This window comes from Chlorocebus sabaeus, chromosome 1 (genome assembly GCF_047675955.1).
Source record: "Chlorocebus sabaeus isolate Y175 chromosome 1, mChlSab1.0.hap1, whole genome shotgun sequence".
Lineage (NCBI taxonomy): Eukaryota > Metazoa > Chordata > Mammalia > Primates > Cercopithecidae > Chlorocebus > Chlorocebus sabaeus.
In genome coordinates, this window is record NC_132904.1 from 121,237,307 (window position 1) to 121,263,691 (window position 26,385).

The 26,385-nt window shown below is 49.4% G+C and overlaps 1 protein-coding gene across 3 annotated transcripts in view; it reads left to right on the top strand.

Moving 5' to 3' along the window:
• Positions 1-26,385, top strand: part of PKNOX2 (PBX/knotted 1 homeobox 2) — a 269,332-nt gene that overhangs the window by 204,029 nt on the left and 38,918 nt on the right. For all 3 annotated transcript variants that reach the window (XM_008021384.3, XM_073022095.1, XM_008021385.3), the window contains 2 exons: positions 415-554; positions 18,269-18,440. In XM_008021384.3, coding sequence (XP_008019575.1) covers positions 415-554; positions 18,269-18,440 — 312 coding nt within the window. The remainder of the gene's footprint in view (positions 1-414; positions 555-18,268; positions 18,441-26,385) is intronic.

Genomic DNA, 26,385 nt, shown 5'->3' on the forward strand with positions numbered 1-26,385 from the left:
ATGACAGCTGATTCAGCTCCTTTATTCCTGCTTTTCAAAGTCATCAAATCAACTGTATGATGGTCCAGACGACTCATAAGCACAATTTAAAGGGTTCATCCTATTGTTTTTTTCTCCTTCTGGGCAAGGGTTACCATATTTGCATTAAGAGTCATCTCTTTTCAGAGTGTGCTGGGCATCTCCTGGTTTTGGATGGCCTGAAGTTGTTTTCTAGAACATGCTCATTTGAAGAAAGCCAGCTTTTCTCCCCACTGTAGCACACGTACGAATGGATGCTCATTGTGTGCTCACAGTTCTCTTGCCCACATGCTCTCTTCAGGGCACAGCACAGGCCAAGGCAGACCTCACACTACAGCCTGGAGACCAGTACCTTGGCCATGCTAACCCACCATCTCCCCTTTCTTCTCTCTGCAGATGACGGCAACCGCCCAGCCACCCTCCAAGGCCCAGGCTGTCCACATCTCTGCCCCCTCAGCTGCTGCCAGCACACCTGTACCCAGTGCCCCCATCGACCCCCAGGCCCAGCTGGAGGCTGACAAGCGAGCTGTGTACAGGTAGGAGACACTTCAGCTGTGTCTACAGCCCTCAACCAGCTTCAGGCCCAGCTCAGTTGTGAGTGAGAATGCAGGCCAAAGGGTGGGCTCAACAGAGGTGATGGCCAATAGCTATTCTCTCTCAGCCTCCTTCTCTCTCTAGTTAATCCAGAAACCCCTCAGCTGGCCACAGTGACTCTAGCTTTCTGGAAATGTCTAGGGAGGGATATAGAGGCCTAGGCAGCATCTTCCAAGAGCAGCACTTCCTATCTCAACCAGGCAGATGACCCCTAATGGGTATCAGAAACCCTCCGCTCAGTCAAACAGGCAGCTGCCTCAGGACCCTGTCCTCGCCCTGTGCCCCATTGTTGCTTTCCCTCCATCAAGCCCGCCAGAGCTTGGCAGACCTCTGACCACACCCTCTAGGACTTGGTAGTCCACAAACTTTAGGAGGCATGAAAATCACAGCGAGAGCTTGTTAAAACACGTGGTTCTGGGCTCCATCCTCGAAGATGCCAAATCAGTAGATCAAGCTATAGGAAGAGAGATATGCATTTTTTAAAAGCATTCCAGGTGAATCTGAGGCGGCTGGTTATTGGACCACACTTGGATCCGTGGTAGTCTTTGTTTTTAAATAGTAGGTATTGGGTGCGATTGTCAGTTCTGGCACTTTTCCCCAAGAAGGGGAGTTTGCTGAGGACAGGCAGCTTGTTTCATCTTGTTCTGCATCTGCCCCATGCATCCAGGGCTGAGTCTTGAATGTTGCAGAGGGCGGGAAATGCCTCTCTCCTTGATGAACTCCCGTTCTTGTACATAGTTGGGGAGGAAGATGCTGTCACCTGAGAACAGGCCTGAATGAGGTTCCTACAGGGACTTTGGTTATCATATCCACTAAGAAGAGGTGCCCAAGTCTGCACTCAGTATTGAGGCTGAACTCTTGCTCACTTTCCCTTGTGGGAGCTTATATGTTCACATGCATCAGCAAGCATGGCTCGCCTCTGGCTGGGCACACACTGCAGCAGGTGCCAATGCCAGTAACATGTGGAATGATTCACCCAAGACTAATGAATAGGAAGATTTATTTCTTTCTGACTCCTCCCCCACCACCCCAATGACAGCGCCTTTATGGTAATGGTGGTAATTAGGGCTGTTATTCTCATTCTCATCGGCATTATTTTTAGTTCCTCAGATAAGCCAAATGCCTCTAATACCAACAGTTGGGAGTCCAGAGCAGTGGCCTCTGATCACGGATCCTGGCACTGGCGGCCTCCCGGGCCCAGCAGAGGGACAAAACACAGCACCTGTGCCCTGCCCTGCGAAACACATGGGCCAGGCCCAGCTGCCTGCTGGTGGAGAGCTCTGGCTTGGGCCCCAAAGAACTCCAGGACCTGGTCATGGTACCTGTCAGGGAGACTGTAAGAAAGGTCGAGCTAGCCACCCCAGTGTGGGATGGGCCTCCTTCCCTCTGCCTTTCCCTCTTTACACTCTCTTATTGAATCCTTACTATTCCTATATGTGGGCTGTGCTAGACTCCAGCAGAAGGAGGGTCAAAGTACAGGCTCTTCCCTCCGTCTCTCCAGGCACCGTCTCATGTGCAAACAAGAAACCAGAGCTACGTGGTCAGAGCAACGGGGAAGGCTTCACAGAGAAGGCAATATTTGAGTTTGGTCCTAAAGGTTGAGTAAGAGACCCCACTAGGTGGAGAAATGGGGTGGGAGTGGACCTTTCAGGACAGCCAGTGGCCAGAGAAGCTGGGAGTGGAGAGGTGAGACTGCACAGCCACCTATAATTAACCCGGGCAAGGTGCGGTGGGCTTGTGCTTTTGTGGGGAGCATAAGGAGGGAAGGGAGTAACATGGCCTCTGAAAACCGCCCGACAGCCTGATGACATATGCTTGTCATACTCTATTTGGAGCATTGCTACTCAAAGTATGGCCTGTGGACTCGCAGCATCACATCACCTGGGAGCAGATTAGAAATGCAGGCTCTCAAGGCTCACTCAGGCCTAAGGACTCACAATCTGAATTTTCACAAGATCCCAGGGGATTCCTATGCATACTGAAGACTCACCTCGCAGCTGCTCAGACCTCTGGGACAGGGGCCGGTAGTGAGCATAGATCATGGTCGAGAAAGACCCCCAGATGAGTGGTGTAACCAACAGTTTTTAGAAACCTAGGTTTGAGTCCCACCTCCACCGTGTCCTAGCCTCTCTGAGCTTTCATGTCCCGATGGAACCTAAGCAGCAGACTTAGACTTGAAAAGAATCAATGAGATGGCCCATGGAGGCACCTGGGCCCGCGTCTGGCACCAAACAGATGGGTTTATTAGGTCCTCACCAATGGGAACCATGGGTTCCAAAGCCCTTCTCACAATACTAGGCACGTACCCTACCCAGGCCAACCTGCAGGAGAGGTGGGTCATCGCTCCCATGGGAGCCATCACATGAATGTCACTTGAAATATGGCCTAGACCTTTCTGCAATTAACACTTCTTCCTACTCCCCTTCCCTCCTGGGCTTTATCTTCTCCCACGGGGCTGACCACCTGCAACCCTTGGTGTTTGCCCAAAGTCTGTCTGCAGCTGTCTGACATGGAAGAGGGAATCCCAGGCAAACGTGGCTGCCCCAGCACCTCAGGACACCGAACTGACAGCAGCAGCATGCTGGCTTCCCATCTCTCCAGTGCTGCTGCTGCCTCCTGGCCCGGCAGCCCCAGGATTGTCTCCTACAACCACACCTCTCCCATTAGTACCAGCCGCCCTCTCTGCAGCCATTGCCCCAGGATGACCGGGGAGGGAGCTCAGCCTCCTGTAGGGTCAGGTAATTTTAATTAGATTTGCCTGCCTGGGGCAGCCTGGCTGCTCCAAAGCACATCGGGGAGTCGGCATTTCACGTCAATAAATGTAACCAGACCTTTCCATTCAGATGAGTGCCCCACACTGGCTTTTGGGAGCCCCCATCATGGCCCCTCCTAGAACCACAGATGAAGGAAGGGTGAGGGTGGCCCCTCCCTGCCTAGGGCCCTGCTGGGTGGCAGAGGGACAGTGTGACAAAGGGGAGGGAGCCTGCCAGTGCCCGGGAGGTTTTATTTGTGTATGAGGATGTGTTAATGAAATGTACTAGTTCCCTTCTGATGTGGAAACTATGGGGTGGGGGACGGAGGGCAGCGTCTGTCTTTAATTGGATCATACCAGAGCATCATCTGGACTAATCAGCAAAGCAACCAGGGGCTCCCGCTCAGATTAATGATTGCAGTCTAATCCGAGCAGATCCTATGATTGGATACACATCGCGGGTAATTGTGTTTGTGGCCCAGGAGCAGCACTGAGAGGGGGTCCAAAGAGGGGAGGCCAGTGGAGTGAGGTACCACAGGTTTGAACCTCCCAAACCTCAGTTCTCTCCTCCCCCAGTCCCCACCTCAACCCTGGGGTTTTCTCCCAAAGAAGTTCAAGCTTAGCTTGAACCACAGTACCCATCTGCCCATGCTGGTGATGGGTTCGATGTTAGGTGCTGCCTAAATCGGGGGATTAGGTTGCCGGCAGCGCAGAGGCAGGGCCAAAAGGGTGAGGTTAATCCAGCTTTCCCTCCCCCTCCTCCCCTCCAGTCTCCTTCGTTCCCCTTTGAAGTGAATGGGTTCCCATGGAAACCATGGTGTCCTGAGGAGCGGAAGAGGGGCAGGAGCTAGGCCTGGCCAGGTGCTGGTGGGGGAGGAGGCTGGCTTTCTGAAGACTGCTCTGCTAAACCTCTGAGAACCAGGGACGTGGAGGTGCTGAAGTTGTTGCCCATTATTGATAAGGAAAAGCTGGGCTGGAGGCATGAGCAGTAAGAAGACAGTGAGGGCAGTGGTGCTTTGCCTTTCCATTAGGAATCCAGAGAGTGGAGCTGCTGGTCAGGGGTAGAGGGTGAGGTGGCTTCTGGACCCGCCTGTCTCCTTTGCGGCATTACTCACCATTGAATTAACTGAGTTAGCATTTGGGTCAACCTTATTTCTGTTTCCCTCGCTATACTGTTAGCTCCAGAGGACAGGTCTGCGTCTGTCTTGCTCACTGCTTTATCCCTAGCACCTTACATGATACCTTAGAGTCAGCAGCTTAGACGAAGTAGCTACTGCAGCAAAGCTTGTTGGATGGCTTCATTAAATAGGTTAGGGAGCACCCCATAAACTATCATAGTTCTAGGTTGATGTGCTGGCAAATGTCTCTCGAGGCGGGGAAGGGGAGCAGCTCCGATCTGTAGCATTTGCTGATCCCCGTGATGTAAATACTCGTACCATGGCCCATCCCAAACCGCCCACCTGATGCCACCGAGCAGTAGGGAACACATGAGCAGGGCGGGCTCTCACTGGCCTCAAAGCCCAAACCCCACACAGGGAACCAGGTTCCAGGTGCACAGTCTCTAGATTTACATGGGTAAGCCCATCTTACAGGCCAGTTCTTTAGAATGGTGTTACTGATACTTCCAGCTGCAATCCTACATTCTTGGTCTGCACTGTCCTGTCTGGTCCACTCCTGGGTTCTAAATTTGAAATGTTCTCTCTTCATCAATGAACTCTTGGAACAGCACCTGGTGTGGATAGGTGTTTTATAAATGTCTGCAGTGATGATTTTCCGCCTGAATGCCGAGGCAGTCCGTCTCTTTCCATCTGCTTCAACAGCGCCCCACCTTCACTCCAAACTTCTCCATCTTTTCCAAGTGGCTTCCAAACCTCTCCTGGTCTATCAGCGAATGATCTCCTTCCTCGCAGCTCCAGAAACCCTGCCTCAAACCATTCTTCTGCTTCCTCCTTAGTTTCTTAGCTCTGAGAATCTTACACTTTCCACATCATGTGTCTAGTTCTTTCTGTCAGTCTCATCTCCCACACATCACAAGCTCAGAACTTCTACCCACATGGGACCACCAGAGAGCTCATGCTCAAGTCCAGCTCTGGTTCAGTAAAAGCAATGTGAGCCCTGCTTATAACGCACTTGTTTCTGTCTCATGCAGACTGGATGGCAGAATCCACACTTGTGGGGGGAAGGAACAGAGCAGGACGGTAGGCAGTGTTCAGATCACTCCCTTGAGACTATCCTAAAGGTCATGGAAGTTCCCAGCATGTTCCTGACAGCCCTATAGCTAGAGGTGCAAATGCAGCCATGGCCCTGTGTTGGGCAGTGGGAAATAGAATCATGCTCTAGAAATAGACTTGGTGAGAACTAGCTTTGTCACCTTGGGCTAGCTCATCTCTCTGGGATTCTGTTTTCTCAACTGTCAAAAAGAAAACCGATAGTAGCTAGAATACAATAAGATAATATCTGGCATACAGATCAGTGTTTGGTAGACTGGGGTATTTTAAACAGAGGAGCCAGCATACATTGCTTTGGCCCATTCGGGATGTGAAGTCTGGTACATTCAGGGGGGCAGGATTCAGGGTTACGAGCCTTTGGACTTAGGCTGCCTGGTTCACACTCTAGCTCCATCACTGGACACTAAAACTTTCTGTGCCTCAGTTCCCTCATCTGTAAAACGGGGCTAAAAATAGTACCATCTCCTTATCTAGATTGTCATGAGGTTTAAATGAGATAACGCAGGTAATGTGTTTGGTAAAGAACCTGGCAGGTGGTCCACGTTCTTGGGTGTCAGCCGCTGTTGGACGTATTGGTGTCAGGCAGGAACTTGTGAGCCAGGAGGTAAATGCTGAGAGGCAGTGCAGCAAGAGGCAGGGCAGCCAAAGGTTTCCAGTCAAGCGATCTTTGCTCTACAATTCAATTATTTATTAACTGAGCTCCAACATGTATAAGGCATTGTACATTCAGAAAGGGGTCCTGTCCAGGGACAGAGGGAAAGATAGGCACAGAAAGTAACAGTGACATAAACTTGGCACACAGTATGGGCTCAAAAAAGTATTTGTGGATTTGACTGCAGAGCTTCTGGCCTACAGTGTAGCGTGGGAGAGTTGCACTGCTTTTCCCAAGGGAAGTGAGCCCCGAGAGAATGGCAGCCATGCTACGGGTCCTGGGGCTGGGCTGGTGGACGGGGTGGGAGGAATCTCTCCAGGTTTGAGGCTGGACAGATAGGCTGGGTCCTGTGTGACTTCCTCTGTAGCAGCTGCCTGGTCAGGACCCTGGGAACTGGCACTTCCTAATGAAGTGTCTTTGAGAGAACTCTTCCACCCTGTGACCAAAGAGTGTTCTGGCTCCAGTGAAGTTGACCCTGGGGCTTAACCCTCTGCCTTCCCTGGCATTGGGCTTGGTCATTCCTGGAATGTGCTGGGTGAGGTGGCCTGAGAATGGTGTGGGAGACACGCAGCCATTCCACGCAGAGAAGTTGGGACCAGATGCTTCGTGCCAGGGCCTCTGGACTACTAGGTGCTGTGGGCAGATGTTCCAGGCTGTGTTCTTGGCTGGGCTTTGTGGGATGGGGGTTCTAGCAGATAGTCCCTGCTTTTTGAAGCAGCTGGGTTCACTGGCACCTGAGGTAACATCTCAGCTGCTGACTATAGTCGGAGGGGTGATCCTGCTGGAGTCATAATCTGAAAAGTGAAACCATGCTCAGATTTCGTCTGTACCAGGCAAAGCCCATTCGCTGCCCTTTCTACGGCATAATAAGGCCTCCTGCGCCAAGCCCAGCCTCTGCGACTGCTGCTGACAGGCCCAGAGGCTGCAGCTGTCTTGCTCAGGGAACAGGTGTGCTCAGGAGGGATGGGTCCTGCTGCTTCCATGGCTCACCGGCCTAGCCTAGGCATTATCCAGGGTCCCCGCCAAGACAAACCCCATTGAAAAGAGATCCACGAGTCCTGAAATCTGATGACTTTTATCCTCACAAGGTTATGTTAGGATTCAGTGAGATAACCAATGCTAACAGCTGGCAGTGTTTGGCACACAGAAGTCTCTTGGTGAATGGTAGCTACATCAATGAAGAAGGACTACACCAGGTCTGTCGCCCTTACAAGAAGGAAGACAACCAGCAATTAGGCCTCCTGCAAGTGCAAATGACGTGGGGTGGGGTGGGAGGAGAACAGAAAGCGGGGGCCATGTGCCTCCTCACCGGGCCTGAGCTCAGCCAGCTTGCCCATCTTTTAACCATAGTGCCACTTGCTGCTTTTCCCAAGCGCTGATCCTTTTCATGGTTGAGTGGAAAGAACCTGAACTGAGACTTTAGTCTTCATTCTCACTCTACTGTCGGGCAAATCATTTAACTTCTTTAGATAAGCTTTCCTATCCCACAGGGTAGGCATCAAACGAGGAAAGGAGAGATCTGTAAAAATGTTAAGGCCTCTCCAAACACACACAAGTATTATTACAAGAGGAGGTTATTTTGGAAACTTACTGGATGAAGCAGAGATTCTCTCATACAGCAACAGTCTCATGGCTCCCAGGGTAATCCTGGCAGCTCGGTTCTTGGACCCCAGGATGTGTATGACTCAAGAATAGTAGAGAAAAGGGGGAAGGCAGATGAAGTGAATCCAGTAATTGCTCACAAGTAGTACATGGGAGAGAGGGGAGAGCACACGATTTGGAGTTTGAATACCCGGATTTTAAATCTCAACTCAGTTACTGCATAGCCTGATGCAATCATTTAACACAGCACATCCATTTGCTAGTGAGTGAAATGGGAGTGAGAAGCCCGTTGGTGTATCAAAATGCAATAAGCACATGTAAGAGCACTTTACAAAGTGCCACTAAGTGTTTGTGGGTATGTGTTTAGTCCTTGACTGTGACCAAGACAACATGGTTAGGGCTCACCTCCTCACAGCATCTCTTCCCCTTGAAGTTCTTTCTCTAGGGGGACTGGCTGAATTTCCGGTAACGGATGGAATCTCTGACTGCCTTTCACTAGCTGCCTAATTTCAGGAAAGACACTTGTCTTTTCTCTTTTGTTTGTAACTTTTATTTTAGGTTCGGGGTGCAGGTGCAAGTTTATTATACAGGTAGACTCATGTCATGGGGGCTGTTGCACTTCTCTTTTCACTGCCAGAGTCACCTTGCCTTGTTATGAAGGGGCTGGACACGACATCACCACCAGGTCTCATGTGTCAGACTCTTTGTATTTTTGCCCTTGCAGAGCAGTTTTAACTTTCACTGTGTTGAGATTTCACATAGATGCGTTTAATGTGCCGGGAGGAGTGTGTGTGTGCATGTATCTGAAGAGAGGAGGGCTGAGCAGACTGCGACCTGCCCTGGGCCCCACACTTGCCGGGAATGGACCTGTCCACCCACCTGGGGGAGGAGAGCTGGGCTGGAGCCCAGGAGCCCTGACAGATGCAGCTCCAATTTAGAAACTCAAAGAAGTCCTCTCCAAGGCAACCCAGGCGAACACACCGCCCACTGGGCAGGACTAAAAATACACCCGCATGGTTTCAACGTCACACCTGAAGTAAAAATACATCCAACCAGGGGCCGCTGGCTCGCTCCCACCCCGCTCTGTTCTCTCCATCTGGTGCTTCCAAGGGGAGGAGAAGCAGAGGGCTGGACAAGCACCTTCCTCCCTACTCCCTCCCCTCCCTCTAAGACCTCACCACCCTCTCCGCAGGCAGCCCCCAGCAGAGCCCCGAAGAAGGCAGGTCCTTTCGTAGCAACTGTGGCTAGAAGCTGCCAGATGGCAAAATCTGTTCCAAGTCTCCCTAGTATGGATGGATTCTGAGCCTGAAAGGACTTGAGGATTGTGTCTCAGAACCTTCATTCCTATAGTCATTGCTTACTCCACTCATTCATTCACTCATTCCCATTCACTGATTCATCAAAAATGTATCGATCCTCTGCCGTGTGCCACACACTGTGCCTAACCCTTTCGAGTTCAGAGAGAGAGAAAATGTGGTCACCGACTGGAGGAGCCCACCACGCCTTGAGGAAGACAGACCTGTGCACAAACAACTGTGCTTAGTAGGGTTTAAGAAGTGTCATAAAATAAATAAAAATAAATTTCTGTTGGCAGTCCTTTTTTGGTTAAAAGAAAATGAGGCTCGAAGTTCTGATAAATTATCAGATGTCTCTCCCCCTCCTCTTTCTGGGCGTCTATTTGAATTGGCATGTGGGTTTGTTTTCCCAGCCAAATGAGTCAGTGGAGATGGGAATATAAATTTATTGGAGTGGATGGTGTCAATGTTGCCCTGAATTTAAAAAGTGCCCACGCACCATTCCAGGGAAATGGAGCAGGCATTAATTGATAGTTTACTAAGTGCCAGATACTCTCCATGTTTCTTCATTTAATCCTTACAGGAACCTGCGTGAGAGATGTTATCCTTGATTTAAAAGGAAACTGACGCTCCAAAAATTCAGTAACTTACCCAAAGTGTAGCCTATTTCAGACCACCCGGCTTCCCACCCTAAATTGTGAGTGAGGTTAAGGAAGAAACCCCTAGCATTTGCTGTGAGAGCTCAGAGGAGGCGATGGTTGCTCTTGCTGGAGAGACCAATGAGGGGAGCCTGCACAGAAGGCGTGTTGGCCTGGATGCTCAGGTCATTGGAGGGGACACGAAGAGACACAGGAGCAGGGAATTGAGGTGGAAGGAACAGTGGGAAGAGAGGCACGGGCACAGGAAAGCATAGGGCAAAGATGGGCACAGGAAGCACAGAAGTTTGCTTTCCATGGGCTGCTGAAGGACAGTAGTGACCATTCCAGAGACCAGGGTCTGCCTGCCCTCTCTCCCTCCGGCCACCACCTTTCTCTGCCGAGCCCGTCTACAGGGGTGTCCAATCTTTTGGCTTCCTTGGGCCACATTGGAAGAAGAATTGTCTTGAGCCACACGTAAAATACACTAATACTAACAATAGCTGATGAGCAAAAACAACAACAACAACAAAGCAAAAGAAAAGTCTCGTAATGTTTTAAGAAAGTTTACGAATTTGCGTTGGGCCACATTTAAAGCCATTCTAGGCTCCATGCCACTCATGGGCTGCGGGCTGGACAAGCTTGGTCCAGGAGAGATACTGAAAAGAGGCTGAGGCCACATGATGAAGAGCCTGGAGTGCCCATCTGTGAGTGCTGGCTTCATTCCACTGGCATCTAGGAGAAATTTTACTGCACTCCTCTGAAAGGGCACTTGTTGTGGGCCTTCTGCGGTGAACAGATGCCCCAGGAAGGGGTTGGGGGTCTGTTCGGTAAAGTGGTTTCTAGGATATTCTCTGGTTCTGAGATCCCAGTAATCTCTGGCCTGGGTACTAAGAAATAAAGGCTCGGCCGGGCGTGGTGGCTCACGCCTATAATCCCAGCACTTTGGGAGGCCCAAGCGGGCGTATCATGAGGTCAGGAGATCCAGACCATCCTGGCTAACACGGTGAAATACCGTCTCTACTAAAAATACAAAAAAAAAAAAAAAAAAAAATTAGCCGGGTGTTGTGGCGGGCGCCTATAGTCCCAGCTACTCAAGAGGCTGAGGCAGGAGAATGGCATGAACCCAGGAAGCGGAGCTTGCAGTGAGCCGAGATGGTGCCACTGCACTCCAGCCTGGTTGACAGAGCGAGACTCCATCTTGAAAGAAAGAAAGAGAGAGAGAAAGAGAGAGAGAGAGAGAGAGGGAAGGAAGGAAGGAAGGAAGGAAGGAAGGAAGGAAGGAAGGAAGGAAGGAAGGAAGGAAGGAAGGAGGGAGGGAGGGAGGGAGGGAGGGAGGGAGGGAGGGCAGGCTCAAAACGCTAGTCTTCAGGCAGAGTTTCTGGAAAGGTGAGCTTTTGGCAACTTGACAGCCACTGTGTGTCAGTAGGGTGTAGGTTGGTAGCCAGAGTGCCACCAATCCCTGCATGCCCCACCTCACCCCACCCCACCAGCCAACAGCCTTGTGTCCTCTGAGTGGTGGGACCCTGGCCAGGCCTCTGGTCCTGCTGGCCCATGCCTGAAGATGTCCACCAAAAACTCTTGCTCTCCTCCCATGCATTCCACCTCGGGATCATCCATCCTTGGCCCAACAGGAAGAGACAGAGGCTCTGTCTCCCCTGTCCCCATTGGAAGAAGCAGCGCGGGTTCAGGGATGGGTTGGGCACTGACCCTGGGCTTCCCTCTTCCCACCCCCAGGAGGGTGAAAATGGCTGTAAGGCAGGTGCAGAGGGAGCCGGGGGGCTCCAAGGTCAGTCACAGGAAAGGAGGTGGATGGCCCAGGCAGGCAGCCACACACTTCGCTGGACCCATAATTGAGGTCTGCAGTCCTGGCCAAGGTCACAAGGGAAGGGACGGCTGAGAGACTTAGAAGGGACAGAGTGGCATGACTGTGAATCACAAAGTTTATCACCCAGAAAGAGAACTCAGCATTCACGTCTCCCCTTGCCGGTGACCACCCTCGCCCCCGCTCATGGCTGGTGCTCAGAAAGAGAACTCAGCATTCACGTCTCCCCTTGCCGGTGACCACCCTCGCCCCCGCTCCTGGCTGGCGCTCATGGCATGCTGCATATCCACTCTCTGCCAGCCTTGTGTTTTGCATCTTCGCCTCTCCGAAGCTCTGTATTTTTGCATTCTTTCTAACTTCTTTTCTTTATCTGCTTCTGTTTCCACTCTTCCCCCAAGAAGGAAGAAATGTTTTATTTTTTTTTTAAACCCAGGTGGTCCAAAAAGAAAGAAAGAGAAATGAAAAAGGACCCAACTATTTTTTTTTTTTTTTTTTTGAGACAGAATCTCAATCTGTCGCCCAGGCTGGAGTCCAGTGGCACCATCTCAGCTCACTGCGACCTCCACCTCCTGGGTTCAAGCAATTCTCCTGCCTCAGCCTCCCAAGTAGCTGGGATTAAAGTCACGTGCCACCATGGCTGGCTAATTTTTTGTATTTTTAGTAGAGACAGGGTTTCACCATGTTGACCAGGCTGGTCTCAAAATCCTGATCTCAGGTAATCCACCTGCCTCAGCCTCCCAAAGCGCTGGGATTAGAGGTGTGAGCCACCACGCCCAGCCAAGGACCCAGCCATCTTTTTTTTGAGTCCTTTTAATAAAAAGAAATTAGCTACAGCCACATAGGGGAACTTTAAGTTATAGATGAGCATAAGAGTTACCAAGGAAGTTGTAGGGTCCATTCCAGAAGGCCTTTAAAAAATGTTAGGGCAATCTGTCAGCCCAATTTATGTTAAGAATATCTGTCTTGAGGTGGGGAGGAATACGTGGGCTTTGATGAATCTTGCCTGCCCCGTGATGCTCTCAGAAGCTTTGGTCTTGATTGAGGGGTCTCAGCCTTTCTGTTGCTAAGAGAGAGGGTGGTGCTAGCCTCTGCACAGGGCTACAGCCAACATACTGCCCTGTCTCTAATCACCTCTCCCGGGGACAGCTGCACACACCTTGGCCCCAAACTGGGCATTCCAGACCAGCAAATTTGGGTGATGTAAAAAACACGAAGGCAGAAATGTCAGAAGTAATTAAACCAAACGATGACTTAAACCCCTGTAGAAATCAACACATCCGGTTTAATCACCTTCTTAAGCTAGCACAAGACTGCAATTCTATGGAGAGGGGTTCTTTATTTCTTTGGATCGTTAACAAGAACTGCATATCTTGAGTTTGATTTTAGTTCAGATGCTCCTGGGGAGAGGTGATGAGGGTAGGGGGTGGAGGGTGGGATGGGGGACTCAGAAAAGAGAAAATAAATAATAAAACGTTATTCGCAATCGTCTCTTCTTCCCCTCTCCCTGAGCTGAGCCACGTCTCCCTCCTGCCTGCCTCTGTCCGCACTCCTGGTGAAGGCGCCCGCCCTCCCAGCACCCAGGCGGAGGCGCAGTGCTGAATGTGCTAAATTAGGCCATTAGAGAAATTCATTTCTCTTTATTAGTCTGTGTCAAATCCTTTTTATTAGTGGCTGGAAACGACCTCTCTTCTGCAGTAAAATGTCATGCCAGTTCACTCCTTTTATTTGTTCTGCACTGACGAGGCTCAAACTCTCACTGAATTAGTGCAGAGAGATTTATTTCCTCCAAATTTTGAACGGCTTAAGAGAGATTGGGGTGGAGGGGGCGGTCAGGAGGGAGGTGACGTGGGGAGAGAAGAGTGAAGAAGGGGTCTGGGAGGGAGAAGGTGAGCTCTTATGGAGGTCACATGTCCTCAGCTCTTTGGATATAAAGTCTAATGACCATTCCTTACATCCCACTCATCGTCATCGACACTCAGCACTGGAGACCAAGTGTCCACATCCCTGCTTCTAGCCCATGGAGGATGTGGACCCAGAGCGGAAGATATCTGGACAGCGGGAAGAAGCACTCCTGAAAAACCATGTTGTAGTGGGACAAACTGAGGCTCAGGGAAGGCCAAAGTCTCTGCTCTAACTGGGAATCCTTCTCCCCACCCATCCCTGGTTCACACAGGGCCATTTGTATTGCAGGTGGCTTTGATGGCAGCTCTCATGGGCCCTGCCCTCAGGGTGGACCCCCAAGCCTGCAGTCAAGACTGCTGGGAAGAACTTTTTCAAAGTGGCTGCCAGCTTCCTCTCATGCCTTAGGGGGTGATGTTGGAGGGTAGCTTAGAAAATACAGGTCAGCCTTTAGGCAGGTACAGACTGGGCACCTGGGAAAGGGTAAGTGACTCTCCCATAACTGTGCTGGAAACAGCTTGAGAGAAGCCCAGGACCATGCTGCAGCCACAAAACCCATGGAGTCGCTAGGAAACAGCCTATCTCTCAGGGCGCAGTGCAGTGTCTCAGGGATCCACGTGCATAAGGTAGAAGGTAGTGTCTGGGTTTATCAAGTGAGCCAGGTGGATGGAGCATGGGAGCCACAGGCGCCCCACTGACCATGACCATGGATCACAGGAAAAGCTGTGGGTGATCTCAGGTGCCATCTGAGCTCTGAGAGACCAACAGGGCTCTGGGATGAGATGGGAGGAACCAGACGCTGGAGTCAGGGGAGGCTGGGATAGGAGAAGAGAGGATCTGGGGGCTGACAGTACTGCTGTCTGTCCTTCAACCCTGACTGCTCAGTCCTCAGGTTGCAGAGCAGCTGGAGAGAGGGTGCCCGGCCAGTACCTGTGAAGTCTGCCCTGTGCTCCATGGACTCGTAGTTAACTTGGAGGGAAGGATGGGCAGCATGTTCCTTTCTTCTGAGACAGCAGGAGCCACAGAAGCCACCCCCAGATATGTCCCCACATACATACGCGTAGCCATTCTGGGGAGATCCGACACCTGGAAGTGAAGGAGGTTTAGAAGACAGACCCTGGCTGGGGTTCTGCAGAGGAGGTGCATGTTCCCTGGTGGATGTGACAATGCCTCCCCGCCGATCCCTGCAAGCCCAGCTCTGTCACGAGGTACCTCATGATGTGACTCCTGCTGCCTTTTCAACCTCATCTCCCTCCACTCCCCACCTGCCCACCTGGTTCCAGCCACACTTGGCTACATTTTGTTCCAGAAATGTGCCAGCTCATTTCTGTCTCAAATACTTTGCTTTTTCTCCTGCTGGAATGCCGATCCCTTAGCTCTTTGCATGACTATGTCTCATCATCCGAGGCTTAACTTAAATGTCACCTCCGCAGAGAGGCCCTCCCTGACCACTCTAAGAAAAGCTGCTCCTCCCTGCAGAAGCAAGGACAGAAGCAGAGGAGATCACCCTTCTCTCCCTACCCAAAGTCTAGTGCTAGTAGCTGGGGGACACAGTCGTGGCAGATCTCTCTTCCTTACCCCACATGCCACTCATACTGTGTACACAGAAGACACCATCCCTGTACACATACACACGTATTGCATACAAACAGCACAGAGAACAGGCACACTGTGCTCACAGCACACAAAATCAGCACCCCAGTTACATACACTACCCATCTGTGCATATATACAGCATTAGCACAACACTGTGTGTGCACACAATGAAAACACACAGGACCCCACACAACACTTGCTCTCATTGACAGGCTGCATACACCCTTGGTGCACACACATGCATATGCACGTGCACGCACACACACGCACACACACACTTTGTCCCCTCCCTCCAACCAGTGAGAAAGGAATGTGCGGTGACCGCAGCTGCCATGGGGTTGGGGCGGGGGCTGCACCCCCACCACCTGGCACGATGCTGTGGATTATTAGTTCCTGGTAATTTAGTGCCCTTGTACAGAGTCGATTTGTGCCTTTCATTCCTAATTGATCTAGTGGCTGTTTAAATGGCAGCAGGCATCTGTTGAGAGTAGGGAGGTTCATAAGGCGCAATAATTCATAACACCGTCTGGAATTTGCCTTCATGTCCCTCAGCTAAGCCACTGCAGGCTCTGCTTAAATTACAGCCACTGAGGCTTTCTTTGGTATTCCACTCAGGGCCAGGAGAATCTTGCATTAAACTGGGATCAGGTTAGATTAGACTATAATATGCTGCAGTATTAGTGGCTGCAAATGAAGACTTATACTGGAGTTTAACCCCTTCACCTGGTTTTGTCTTTGTCTTCAGCCGAATGGCTAAGCTAACCCATTGTTTTCCCTACCAGCTTCCTGGTAGATCTTTCTCAATGGATCTTCTGGCAATTTGGGGCAGCGAATAGGCCGCCCTTAAATATTGACATTTTTTTCCTGCAGACTGCACACCCAGTCTGCAGCCCTGGGGCCCAGCAGTTTAGGCTTCAGCTTCCAAAACCAGGGTCGGGGAGACAGTGTGCAGGGACAGGCTCTGCCAAGCTTAGCAGCTCCTCTGGAGCAGAAATTTCTCTTTTCCTCCCTCACCACCCCTGAGTCTGAGTAGAAAGAGCCATAAAATGCATGTGAGTGTGGATGGGGGGACACACTTTCTGTCTTTTTATCCAAAATTGTTAGAATTCCAAGATGGACAGGCTCCTAGGGGTTCCCCCACCCACTTGCAAATACCATATAGGCTAGACATTCAGTCCTTCTCTGTGTGCTCAGTCATGGGGTGCTGGAGGGGCGACCATGGTCTGTGTGCCTTACTTATTGTGTTCTCGGTAGGATGCGGTGGCTCACACCTGTAATCCCAGCACTTTGGGAGGCCAAGGCAGGCAGCTCACTTGAGGTCAGAAGTTTAGACCAGCCTGGCTAAAGTGGTGAAATCCCATCTCTGCTAAAAAAAAAAAAAAAAAAAAAAAAAAAAAAAAAAAAAATTAGTTGGGCATGATGGTGGGCACCTGTAATCCCAACTATATGGGAGGCTGAGGCAAGAGGATCACTTGAACCCTGGAGGCAGAGGTTGCAGTGAGCCAAGATCATGCCATTGCACTCCGGCCTGGATGACAGAGCAAGACTCTGTCAAAAAAAAAAAAAAAAAGACTTACTGTTTCAGTATGGTAGCCGCTAGCCACATGTAACCTCTTAAATTTAAAGTAACTAAAATTAAGTAAAATTAAAAGTTCAGAGTCCTAGTTACGGCAGCCATATTTCAAGTATCCATTGGCCTCACGGGATTCGTGGCTGCCATATGGGGCAGTGGGGAGTGCAGAACATTCCCACCATTGCAGAAAGTTCTGTTGCATAGCACTGGCTAGACCATCCCCTTGGGCAGAGGCATGGGGGCCAGGTTCAGGTCCAGCATACATTCCTCCTTCTTGCCCAGCAAATGGGGCTACGTCCAAAAAAAATAAAAATACAAAAATTTAAAAAACCTACATTGCATAGTCCCAGGAGTCTGGGGAGACAGACCAGAGAGGGGTGTGCAGATGCATTTTTGGAACTGCAGTGGAAGGGAATGGGGCTCTCTGGAGTCCAGTGTCAACAACCCATGCACACATACTGCAGAAATAAAGGTGCTGTGGACTTATACATGCAAATACGCCTACACACATATAACATATATATTTACCAAATACTTTTTGGTAAATCCACATACATCTGACTAGACTTTAGACATATAGTGATAAGTAAGGTGAGCTAGGTTCCTGCCCTCATGTAGCTCACAGTCTAGTGAGGAAGGCAGACAATAAAACAAACAACTCAGGGACTATCAGTGTAGGTTTGGCGGTGGGGGAATGGGGGTCAGGAGTCAGAAAAGCTTTTAAGAGTTGCTGATCTCCAAGATAAGATCCAGAGAGCCATTTAGGTAAACACTTTGGCTCACATATAGATGTCGTAGAACCCCCCCGCCCCGACCACCACACACAATCTTTTCACTCATTGATTCCTTCATTCAACAAATATTTATTAAGTGTCTGCTATGAGCATGCATGCCAAGGTCTTAGGGATATCAGGATCACTAAGTCAGGTAGAGTCTTGGAGGAAAACAGTGAGCAAATGATTTGCATCACATAGTGATGTAAATAATCATTGCATCATTGTGTGATGACCTAACGCACTGGGGTATCTGACCTAAACTGAATCTACCAAGACTCAGGACAGGTAGAGACATCCGCCCACCACATGTGGATGAGTCTTCAGGCTCATGTATGTCTCCTGCATGCACTTGCAAGCACACAAGTGTTTGTGCACATCTGCCACCCTTAGCTGGCTCCAGAAAGCCAAGAATGGATCTATGACCTACTGCTAATGTTCACATCCAGCACTTCTCTGGACACTCCCCACCTTTCCTTCCTAGGTTGACTCTGAGCCAGAAATGGACACCTACTTCTTGGAAGGTTTATAACCCTTCATCCCTCCCCAAATATTCATGCAGTTTATCTGACCAAAGAGAAAAGGTAGGCGCCCAGTGGGTAGGGACAGGAGCCTCTTAAGCCCAGAAGCTGGAAGAGCAGACCCTCCTTGCCAAGGCACAAAGTGCTGCCATCTAGACTGACCATGGGGACTGGGGATGTTATCAAGGAGTGGGACCTTGGGAGAAGTTATGGGAATGTGGGCAGGGGAGTCTGGTGGCTTCTGAGCACAGGTAGCAGCACGGTCTCTGTGTGTGCGCATGTGTGAGCTCTTGATGTCCCCGCAGGCACCCTCTTTTCCCGCTCCTGACGCTGCTGTTTGAGAAATGTGAACAGGCCACCCAGGGCTCTGAGTGCATCACCTCCGCCAGCTTTGATGTGGACATCGAGAACTTTGTCCACCAGCAGGAGCAGGAGCACAAACCCTTCTTCAGCGATGACCCAGAACTGGACAATCTGGTAAAGACCCTCCACCCTCTACCCTGGCTAGAGTCTTCCTACCCTCTGATCCCCTTCAAAATGCCCTAGAAATGATCCTTCCATTAATTCACCAACAAAAGGTTTTGAGTGTCCACCTTGGGGCATGCACTAGATGCACCAGTCTTGCTGCCAAGAACCATTTTTAAATGCCTTAAACCAAGAGTTCCATGCACAGGCTTTGCTGCCAAAGTTCTGCCCATCTATGCCCAGGGTGGCACTAGCATCTTAGCACCCATCCTTTGACAGTGCAGACAGGAGGAAAGAAGGGTCGTAGCAGCCAGAATATCTGGGGTAGCTGTTCTGAGTCCCGAAATCCTGGCATGTTAGCAAATCTGTCTTGGGCTGTCCAGAGAGGAGCTAATAGTTGATGTGCTACTGTATGGAGGATGAAGGTAACTGATGTTGGAGCACATTAACCGAGAGAAAGACCCGACATCGATGTGCTGAGGAGACCAGTGGAGGACCCGTTCTTTCTGGGGACAGGGTAGATCAGGCTCCCAAACCTAATTTGTCAACTAGATCATGACCACAGTTTTATAAAAATGCATATTTCTAGGCCACACCACCTGGGAATTGTGATTCAGTGGGTTTGGTGGGAGCCTGTGAATCTTCATTTTAAAAAGTTTCCTGAGCAGTTGCAATCATCATTAGGTTTGGTGACCACTGGGTCGGATGACATCTGAATTCTCATCTAGTCCAGGGAATTCTGTGGAGAGAGCAACAGAGAGGTTGCCCTGTTTGTCCATTACTCTAACTAGTCATCTTGGAATTATTAACCACAATTCTTTGTTTTTTGTGGGTAGATTACCCAGATTATGCACAGTGAATTTGGAAACTCTGGAAAACTCTCCCCAACAAATTGATTAATGATGGTGCTGTCTTCTTGCATTTAGAGTTTAACTGGTACCTACTTTCAAAAGGGAAATAGAATTAGAAAAGAAAATGTGGTTCCAGAAAGGAAGAACACACACACACACACACACACACACACACAGACACACACAGACACACTGCATCTGCAGAACAGGTGTAACTGGCTTTGGTATTCTGTGCTGTGAATTATCCACACCACTGCTTCTCTCAAGAGCTGAATATGTGACTGGATAGAGTCCAGAAGAGCTGCCAGGAGAGCCCACCCTGGCCTGAAGCTTCGTGAAGTGTCACGATGGGTGGAATATTTGAAGAGCGGAGGAGGCCTTGCCAGAGGATAAGCGCTCGCTTGTTGTCAGGAGGGTCAGTGAAGGCATCTGAGAGCCCCGAAGTCACCTTTTCTCATCCTGGGGCATCCCTTTCCCTGGCTGGGATTGGCGGTCCCCTTCCCAGGAGGCAGGTCACTGTGTCTCAGGTCCCCTGGGAAAGCTGCCCTGTGCAGGTGCTCCAGTTGCAGGCTGGTCTTGCTCTGCCCTGTGCTCTGACTGATCAGAACCACAGACTGCAGTTGCGGAGCAGATCCTCACAACCTAGACCCATGGTAGCCAGGGGGCCAGGAGATGCCGCAGCCATTTCTGTGGGAGCTGGGATGGACCTGGGAAGCAGGGCCCACTCCCCTCATTTGGCACATTAAGAAACTGAGTCCTAAGTAGGTAAGGAAATACTGAAAAGTAAACTGGGTAGCTAATGTGAAATAACTTATACCTTCTTAAGAGGGAGGAGTCCTGGGGGAACATATTTCTCATGCCCTGCCCACCACCACCTGCCAGGTGAGCTCTGGAAGACCCACCAAGGGCAGCCTCCCATCCTAGCTCAGCCTGGAAAACGCCCAGGTGGCCATCTCCATGCTCTCTCCTGGCCAACATGACGTGGGTTCCCCAGAGTTCTGTTCACTCAAAGAATCATATTTAGAATCAATTGAACAGAACTTGGTTGAGTGTCTGCCATGTGCCAGGCCTGACCCAGGGATGTGGATGCTGTGGAAGCTGCCCTGGTGGCCCCATACTGCCAGCATTCCCTGGTCTTCCATCTCAGGCACTGGGCTGGGAGTGTCCAGCCAGTGAAGCCATGCTTGGACATTCCATCTACTTGGGTGCACCTGATTTACCTAGTTGAGTTAGCCATGGTCAATGACTGATTGATTGACTGACTGATTATGTAAATGGAGAGATTTGAAAGAGCACTCTCTGAGCCTCACCACTACTATCTGTGTGATTTGGATGACTTAACTCCTTTGAAGCTCGGTTTCCTCATCTGTAGATCTAACACACCTATCTCGTGTAATGGTAATACAAAATTAATGAGATGGCTCTGGGAAATGGCCTTTAAAAATGCCTGGCATCTGGAAGGTTAGTCTCAAGTGCAGGGCCCCTCCGACAAGGTGCTCCAGTTCCTCAACCTCACATCCTGGCCAGCAAAGAGACCATGTGGCCGGGACCCTGAAATGTGATGTGGGGAGTCAAGCAGTGCCCCTTGCCACCCCCACCCCTGGTCCTGTGTCAGGAAGGGGGAGATAAAGAGGCCAACGGCACGAGCCATCATTAGAACAAGAATCATGTAGCCAGCACATCCGAGATGCACATAATTAGAAATTAGAAAAAGGTCAGATCGCGTCATTATCAGCTCAATCAGCTGCCGAGTGCCACAGCCAGTTAATTTGGCATCTGTATTTTTTACAACCCCGCACACGTAGCCCAACGGACTGTAACTCTTTATCCGGACAGATATACTGCGCAGCCGAGCAGGGACATAAAATGAGAGACCCCAAGCAAATGAGCTGAGATAATTGAGAGATTTATTTTTTATATATATGTGTGTCAGAGCGGCTTTCCTTTGCCCTTGAATGTTGACTTTCACGGGGATTGTCAGGGCACTTGGGTCCTCAAAAACTTGTCCCTTGGAAGTTCTTCTCTCCCCCAGGGTCCTCAAGCCCCACTCGGGCCCTGCTTTCTCTCAGGCCCTGTAAGCCTGTGGTCTCCAGCCCCACCAAGCCCCCCATTTGAACTCAGATCCTCCCCATCCCCAGCTGGCCACCTCCCTGTCTCCCGGGCAAGTTGTCCTGTACCACACTCCCCTATGTCCCACAGTCACCCAGGGCTGCCCTGAAGATCAGAGAGGTTCTCAGATTGTGGATTCCGCAGGAACCTCCCTCCCTGCATTAGCCACCTGCTCCCACAGCACCCCTAGCAGAGAAGAAACAGATTCGTGAACCATTAGAGGGAAAAGCCCTAGAGAGGGCCGGGCACAGTGGCTCACCCCTGTAATCCAGCACTTTGGGAGGCCGAGGCAGGCAGATCACATGAGGCTAGGAGTTCGAGACCAGCCTGGCCAACGCGGTGACACCTCGTCTCTACTAAAGATACAAAAATCAGCCAGGTATGGTGGTACATGTCTGTAGTCACAGCTCCTCGGGAGGCTGAGGTATGAGAATTGCTTAAGCCCAGGAGGCAGAGGTTGCAGTGAGCCGAGATAATGACACTGCACTCCAGCCTGGGCAACAAAGTGAGACCATCTCAAAAACAAACCAACAAACAAAAAGCCCTAGGGAGAAGCACGTCCTACCTCCTTTTATAGCCTGGGATGTAAGTTCACAGAAGGAAGTGACTTGCCAGGACCAGAACCCAGGTCAGCTGACTCCTGATGCTCCGCTCTGCCCACATCACACCACCACTCCTTCATTTGCAAATAAAAGTGCCCCTGATCTCTCTTTCCCTGCACCCATACTGTAAGTCCCCATTTCCAGAGGACGAGGTGGCTTTCCACCCTCATGGTGGTCAAGCTGCAGTGCCCCTGACTGGCTCCCCTGGGAAAGACCGACTCCATCCTTCACTCCCTCCACTCCAATTCCCACAGTCACAGGGGCTCACCAGGCCAATTCCTTAGCTGGGCCCACCAGCCCCTGACTGGCAGTTGGTAAAGTTTGTAAAATTTGCAAGTTCCCCAAAACCCTTTGAAAGGTAAAAGCTTTTTGTTTTATAAAATCTGATTTACGGGCCCCCGGTGCAGGGCTAAGGTTTTATATATTATGCAAGATTTCAAACCGTGGCTGTAAAAAGTACGGTTTCAGTTTCATGCATGGAATTTTTTTATGTGTAAATTTTTTAACATTTATGGGGCACGTTTTAATGAGACTCTGGTGTGGCTCGAGGGACAGATTACGGCTGCCTGACCGCAAAGCCAGCTCTAAAATGGGGCCCCCCAGGCCCCTGGGCCCACTCTGAAGAGGCAGAGCCAGAGGCCGGAGGCTGTGGATAAGGAGGCACGTGAAGGAATCAGGCCAGAGCTCTGGGCCCAGAGGCCTCAGGCCAGCAGCATTCAGAGACTCAGCCACTTTGGCCTTCAGTCCAGGCTGTCTTTGCCTAGACAGGAGCAGAAAATCCCACAGACACCAGGAAAGGGAAAGGAAATGGGAATCATCAATGCTAGTAATAATGAACATTTATAGAGCACTTACCAGCTGCCAGGTACCGTTCCAACTATTTTACATGTATTATCTTATTTAATCCTCTTTCTAAACCCACAAGGCATATGTTACTATTATCCCCATTTTAAGAGGAGGCAACTGGGACACGAGATGCAGTCATCACCATGCAGCTGGTCCATGGCCCAGGCTGGAATCAAATACAGTGCAAGACTCGTGCTCCATGACCACACCCAAAGCAGCACTGGAGCTAATATCTTCTTGTCTTTCTCTGGGCCAGGTCTTGTTTTACATTTTCTTCTAGCCACATCTCATTTAACCCACAGTGCAACTCGGAGGAGTCACTATTATTATCTTATTTTCCAGGTGAGGAAAGTAAAGTTTAGAGATTATGTCAATTGTTCAAGGTCTCACCATAGGTGGAAGACCCAAGACACCCAAGACCTGAAGCCCTGAGTGTCTTCTTTGCTGTTTAATTCTCACAAGAGCCCTGTGAAGTAGTTGTTATTATCCCCATTTGACAGAGGAAGCAATCAAGGACTGAGAACCCTGTAGCCAAGAAATTACATAGCTGGGATTTGAACCCAGTGGACCTAACTCCCGAAGCCCACCCTCCTTCCTCGGTACCACTGCTTTCCCAAATTCTGAGGCCATCAGAAGGAGAGCGCCAGGTTATTGACTCAAAAATGATTTAACTCGTCTTGTGTGATGGTTTCCATAAAATATTTGTTCTGTCTGCAAACCATCAGGCAGTTCTCCAATCACTGGTATTCACCTTTTTTTCATGTCCCATTTTTTGTTCTAGTGACCCCACACTTCCAACTGGTCAGGCCAAGCTGGCCTGGTCTGGAAAAATTCCTGATTAGATTTGAGCGTTGGCAGCCACAGTGACCCACAGGAAATATCATAGCACGTTAAGGAATGTGTGTTTATAAATTCCTTCTTCTGTGCATGAGGGAGAATAGTTCCAGCTTCCCAATTTGCAGAAAGGAAGGAGAGGGTGAAAGGAATGTGCCTGCAAAACAAAGATGCCTCCCTAATTCCTGCATGGAGCCGAATGGGTTCCATAATCTCTGAGCCTCAATTTCCTCCTCTCTGGGAGAGAGACAATATTGCCTGTGTCCCTGTGGTGACGAGACTCAAATGAGATAATGGAGAGAAAGCATTTTGTAAATTGTAAAGTGCTGTGTACACAAATGTTTTGAAAGGGAAGAAATTATTATCATCAAGTGTAAAGGCCACGATCCTGCAAGAGAAGCAACCACTGAGAGAAGCATTTGATGATGGAGGGAGGACCACATTGGTATGAGGAACTGACATTTCTTGAATGGCTACTATATGCCCAACACATTTGCGTACATGATCCTACTCAGTTTTCACAGCAACTCTAAAGTGTAGGTATTATTGTCATCCTAAATTTTGCAGATACAGTTTAAACTACTTGTTCAAAATACGCAGGCAGAAAATAATCAATGTGGGACATCAGACCACGTGGCTTTATAGACGCTAGGAAGCCCCATTTTTGTGTGCTTTGCTGGAACTGTGAGACTTGTGTACGGTGGTAGGAGACTAAAATGTGAGGTTGCATTTGTTTTGCTTTTCTGACAGAGACTTCTTAGAAAAAGAGGGCCGAATCAGTATTTTGAAAGAGAAGGGAGGGAAAGAAGCTGAAATATGGAGCTGGGGAAAGGAATGAAGGATGTATTCACCGCATTTGGTGGTGATGTTAAATTAAGTGGCACTGTTATTGCTCTAGAAGATTTGGAATAAATTTTCACATGACCCTGATCATTTAGAAGAATAGTTTAATAAATCAGAGTTTTCTAACTTAGAGACAAAAATCCAAAATTGTAAACACAGGTAGAGGATGATTTACTAAACACAAATATGGAGGCAAAAAAGACCCGGGGAGTTACTGTTTTTTCACTGGCTGAATGTAGAATAGCAGTAGAAAAGCCAGTGGGATATCAGACGTTATTAGAAGAGATTATTTTTACAACTTGTGTGCATTTGGTTTACTGTGGTTTATAAAGCATGTTTACATCGTTATCTCCTTTAGCCCCTTTCAAATCTTGTGAGTTAGAGATGAACATTATTCCCATTTTACACGTAAAAAGACTGAGGCTCAGAGAAATCATGGAATTTCTCCAACGGCACTCACTTAACAGAGAGTGGGCCCGGACTGAAATCCAGGCTGCCTGACGATGAACCCACAGTGTTCCTGCTCTGCCAAGCAGCCCCCCAGTATTGATGGTGTTGCCTACCTTTCTAATATTGAACAGGTCCTACATATCCATTGCTTCAGAATACCATTATGATGTACTCTACCTTCTTAAATCTTTAAACCAATTCCATTAGCCCATAAAAAAGTAATCCTTCAGCTGCCTTTTATTAGACCAAAGGATAGGTCCACTTTTGGTGACTGTGCACCAGACCTGGTTTAAACATGCTATGCGTGTATTTTATTTGAGCAAAGCTCTTGTGAGTATATTTTACTTTTGTTTTACTTACCTGTATTTTCTGATTTTATAAAGTAAGTATAAGTTGGTTATGTATTTAAAATAAATGAATAGATATGTGCACTTTTCTGTGCATATGTATGTATGAATATATGTATGTGTGTGAGAAAGAAGGAAAAAAGAAAAGGAAAGAAGGGAGGGAGGAAAGAAGGAAAGGGGGAAGGGAAAGAGAAGAAAGGTTTAAGGAATGACGATCGTTTTTGTCTAGAGAAGAGAAAGGCCGGGCGGGAGAGATTTTGATTGAATATAAGGAAAAGCTTCTTAATCAGCAGATTAAGAGAATATGGAGATGGTCCGAGGCAATAAGGTCATCTCCTAGGGACCGGGAGAGGCTGGAGGAGAAGATGCAGCCTGTGTCCTGGTGAGTTTGGATGGTGCAGCCACCTAGAGGCTGGTCCAGGTCATCGTGTGGGATTCATTCTAACACCATCAGGCATGAATTGAGGGCAGAAATCCTGGTAATGTTCAGAGAGTCAGAAAACCTAAGGGACCTGACAGTCCAGCCCTCTCCACGTGCACATGGAGAAGCAGACACCTGTGTTGGTGAGGTGTTCCGACCCCAGGGGGCTGCGCCAAGAGTGAGAGATGGGAGATCAGAGCAGTCGAGAAAAGGCACATTACCAGGAAGGTTCTGGAAATCCTAAACTGTAATGTCTCAAAAGCTATTTGGCTTCCTAGAACCCCATAATTGCTGTCACTGAGTCACTTTCTCCCAAACTATGCACCCTTTACACTGTCACTTCCTCTACCTACATAATCCTGAGAGTCCATATTGAAAGACAAGGCACACAGGTCAGGGGTGGGGCAACCTGGCTTCACATCGCTCACCAGTTGTGTGACTCTAAGCATGGAAACATAATATTTTTGGATTTTATTTTCTTCAAATGCAAAATATGAGCAATAATGGTAACTGCTTAATGAGATGGTTGTGTGGAACAAATAAGGCCTGGAATGGGCTTACCACATTGCCTGAGACACAGTATGAATAAGAAACGTTTGGGTATTATTACCAATCCAGCAGCACATACCTGTTAAGTAGGTTATCCTGTGCTCA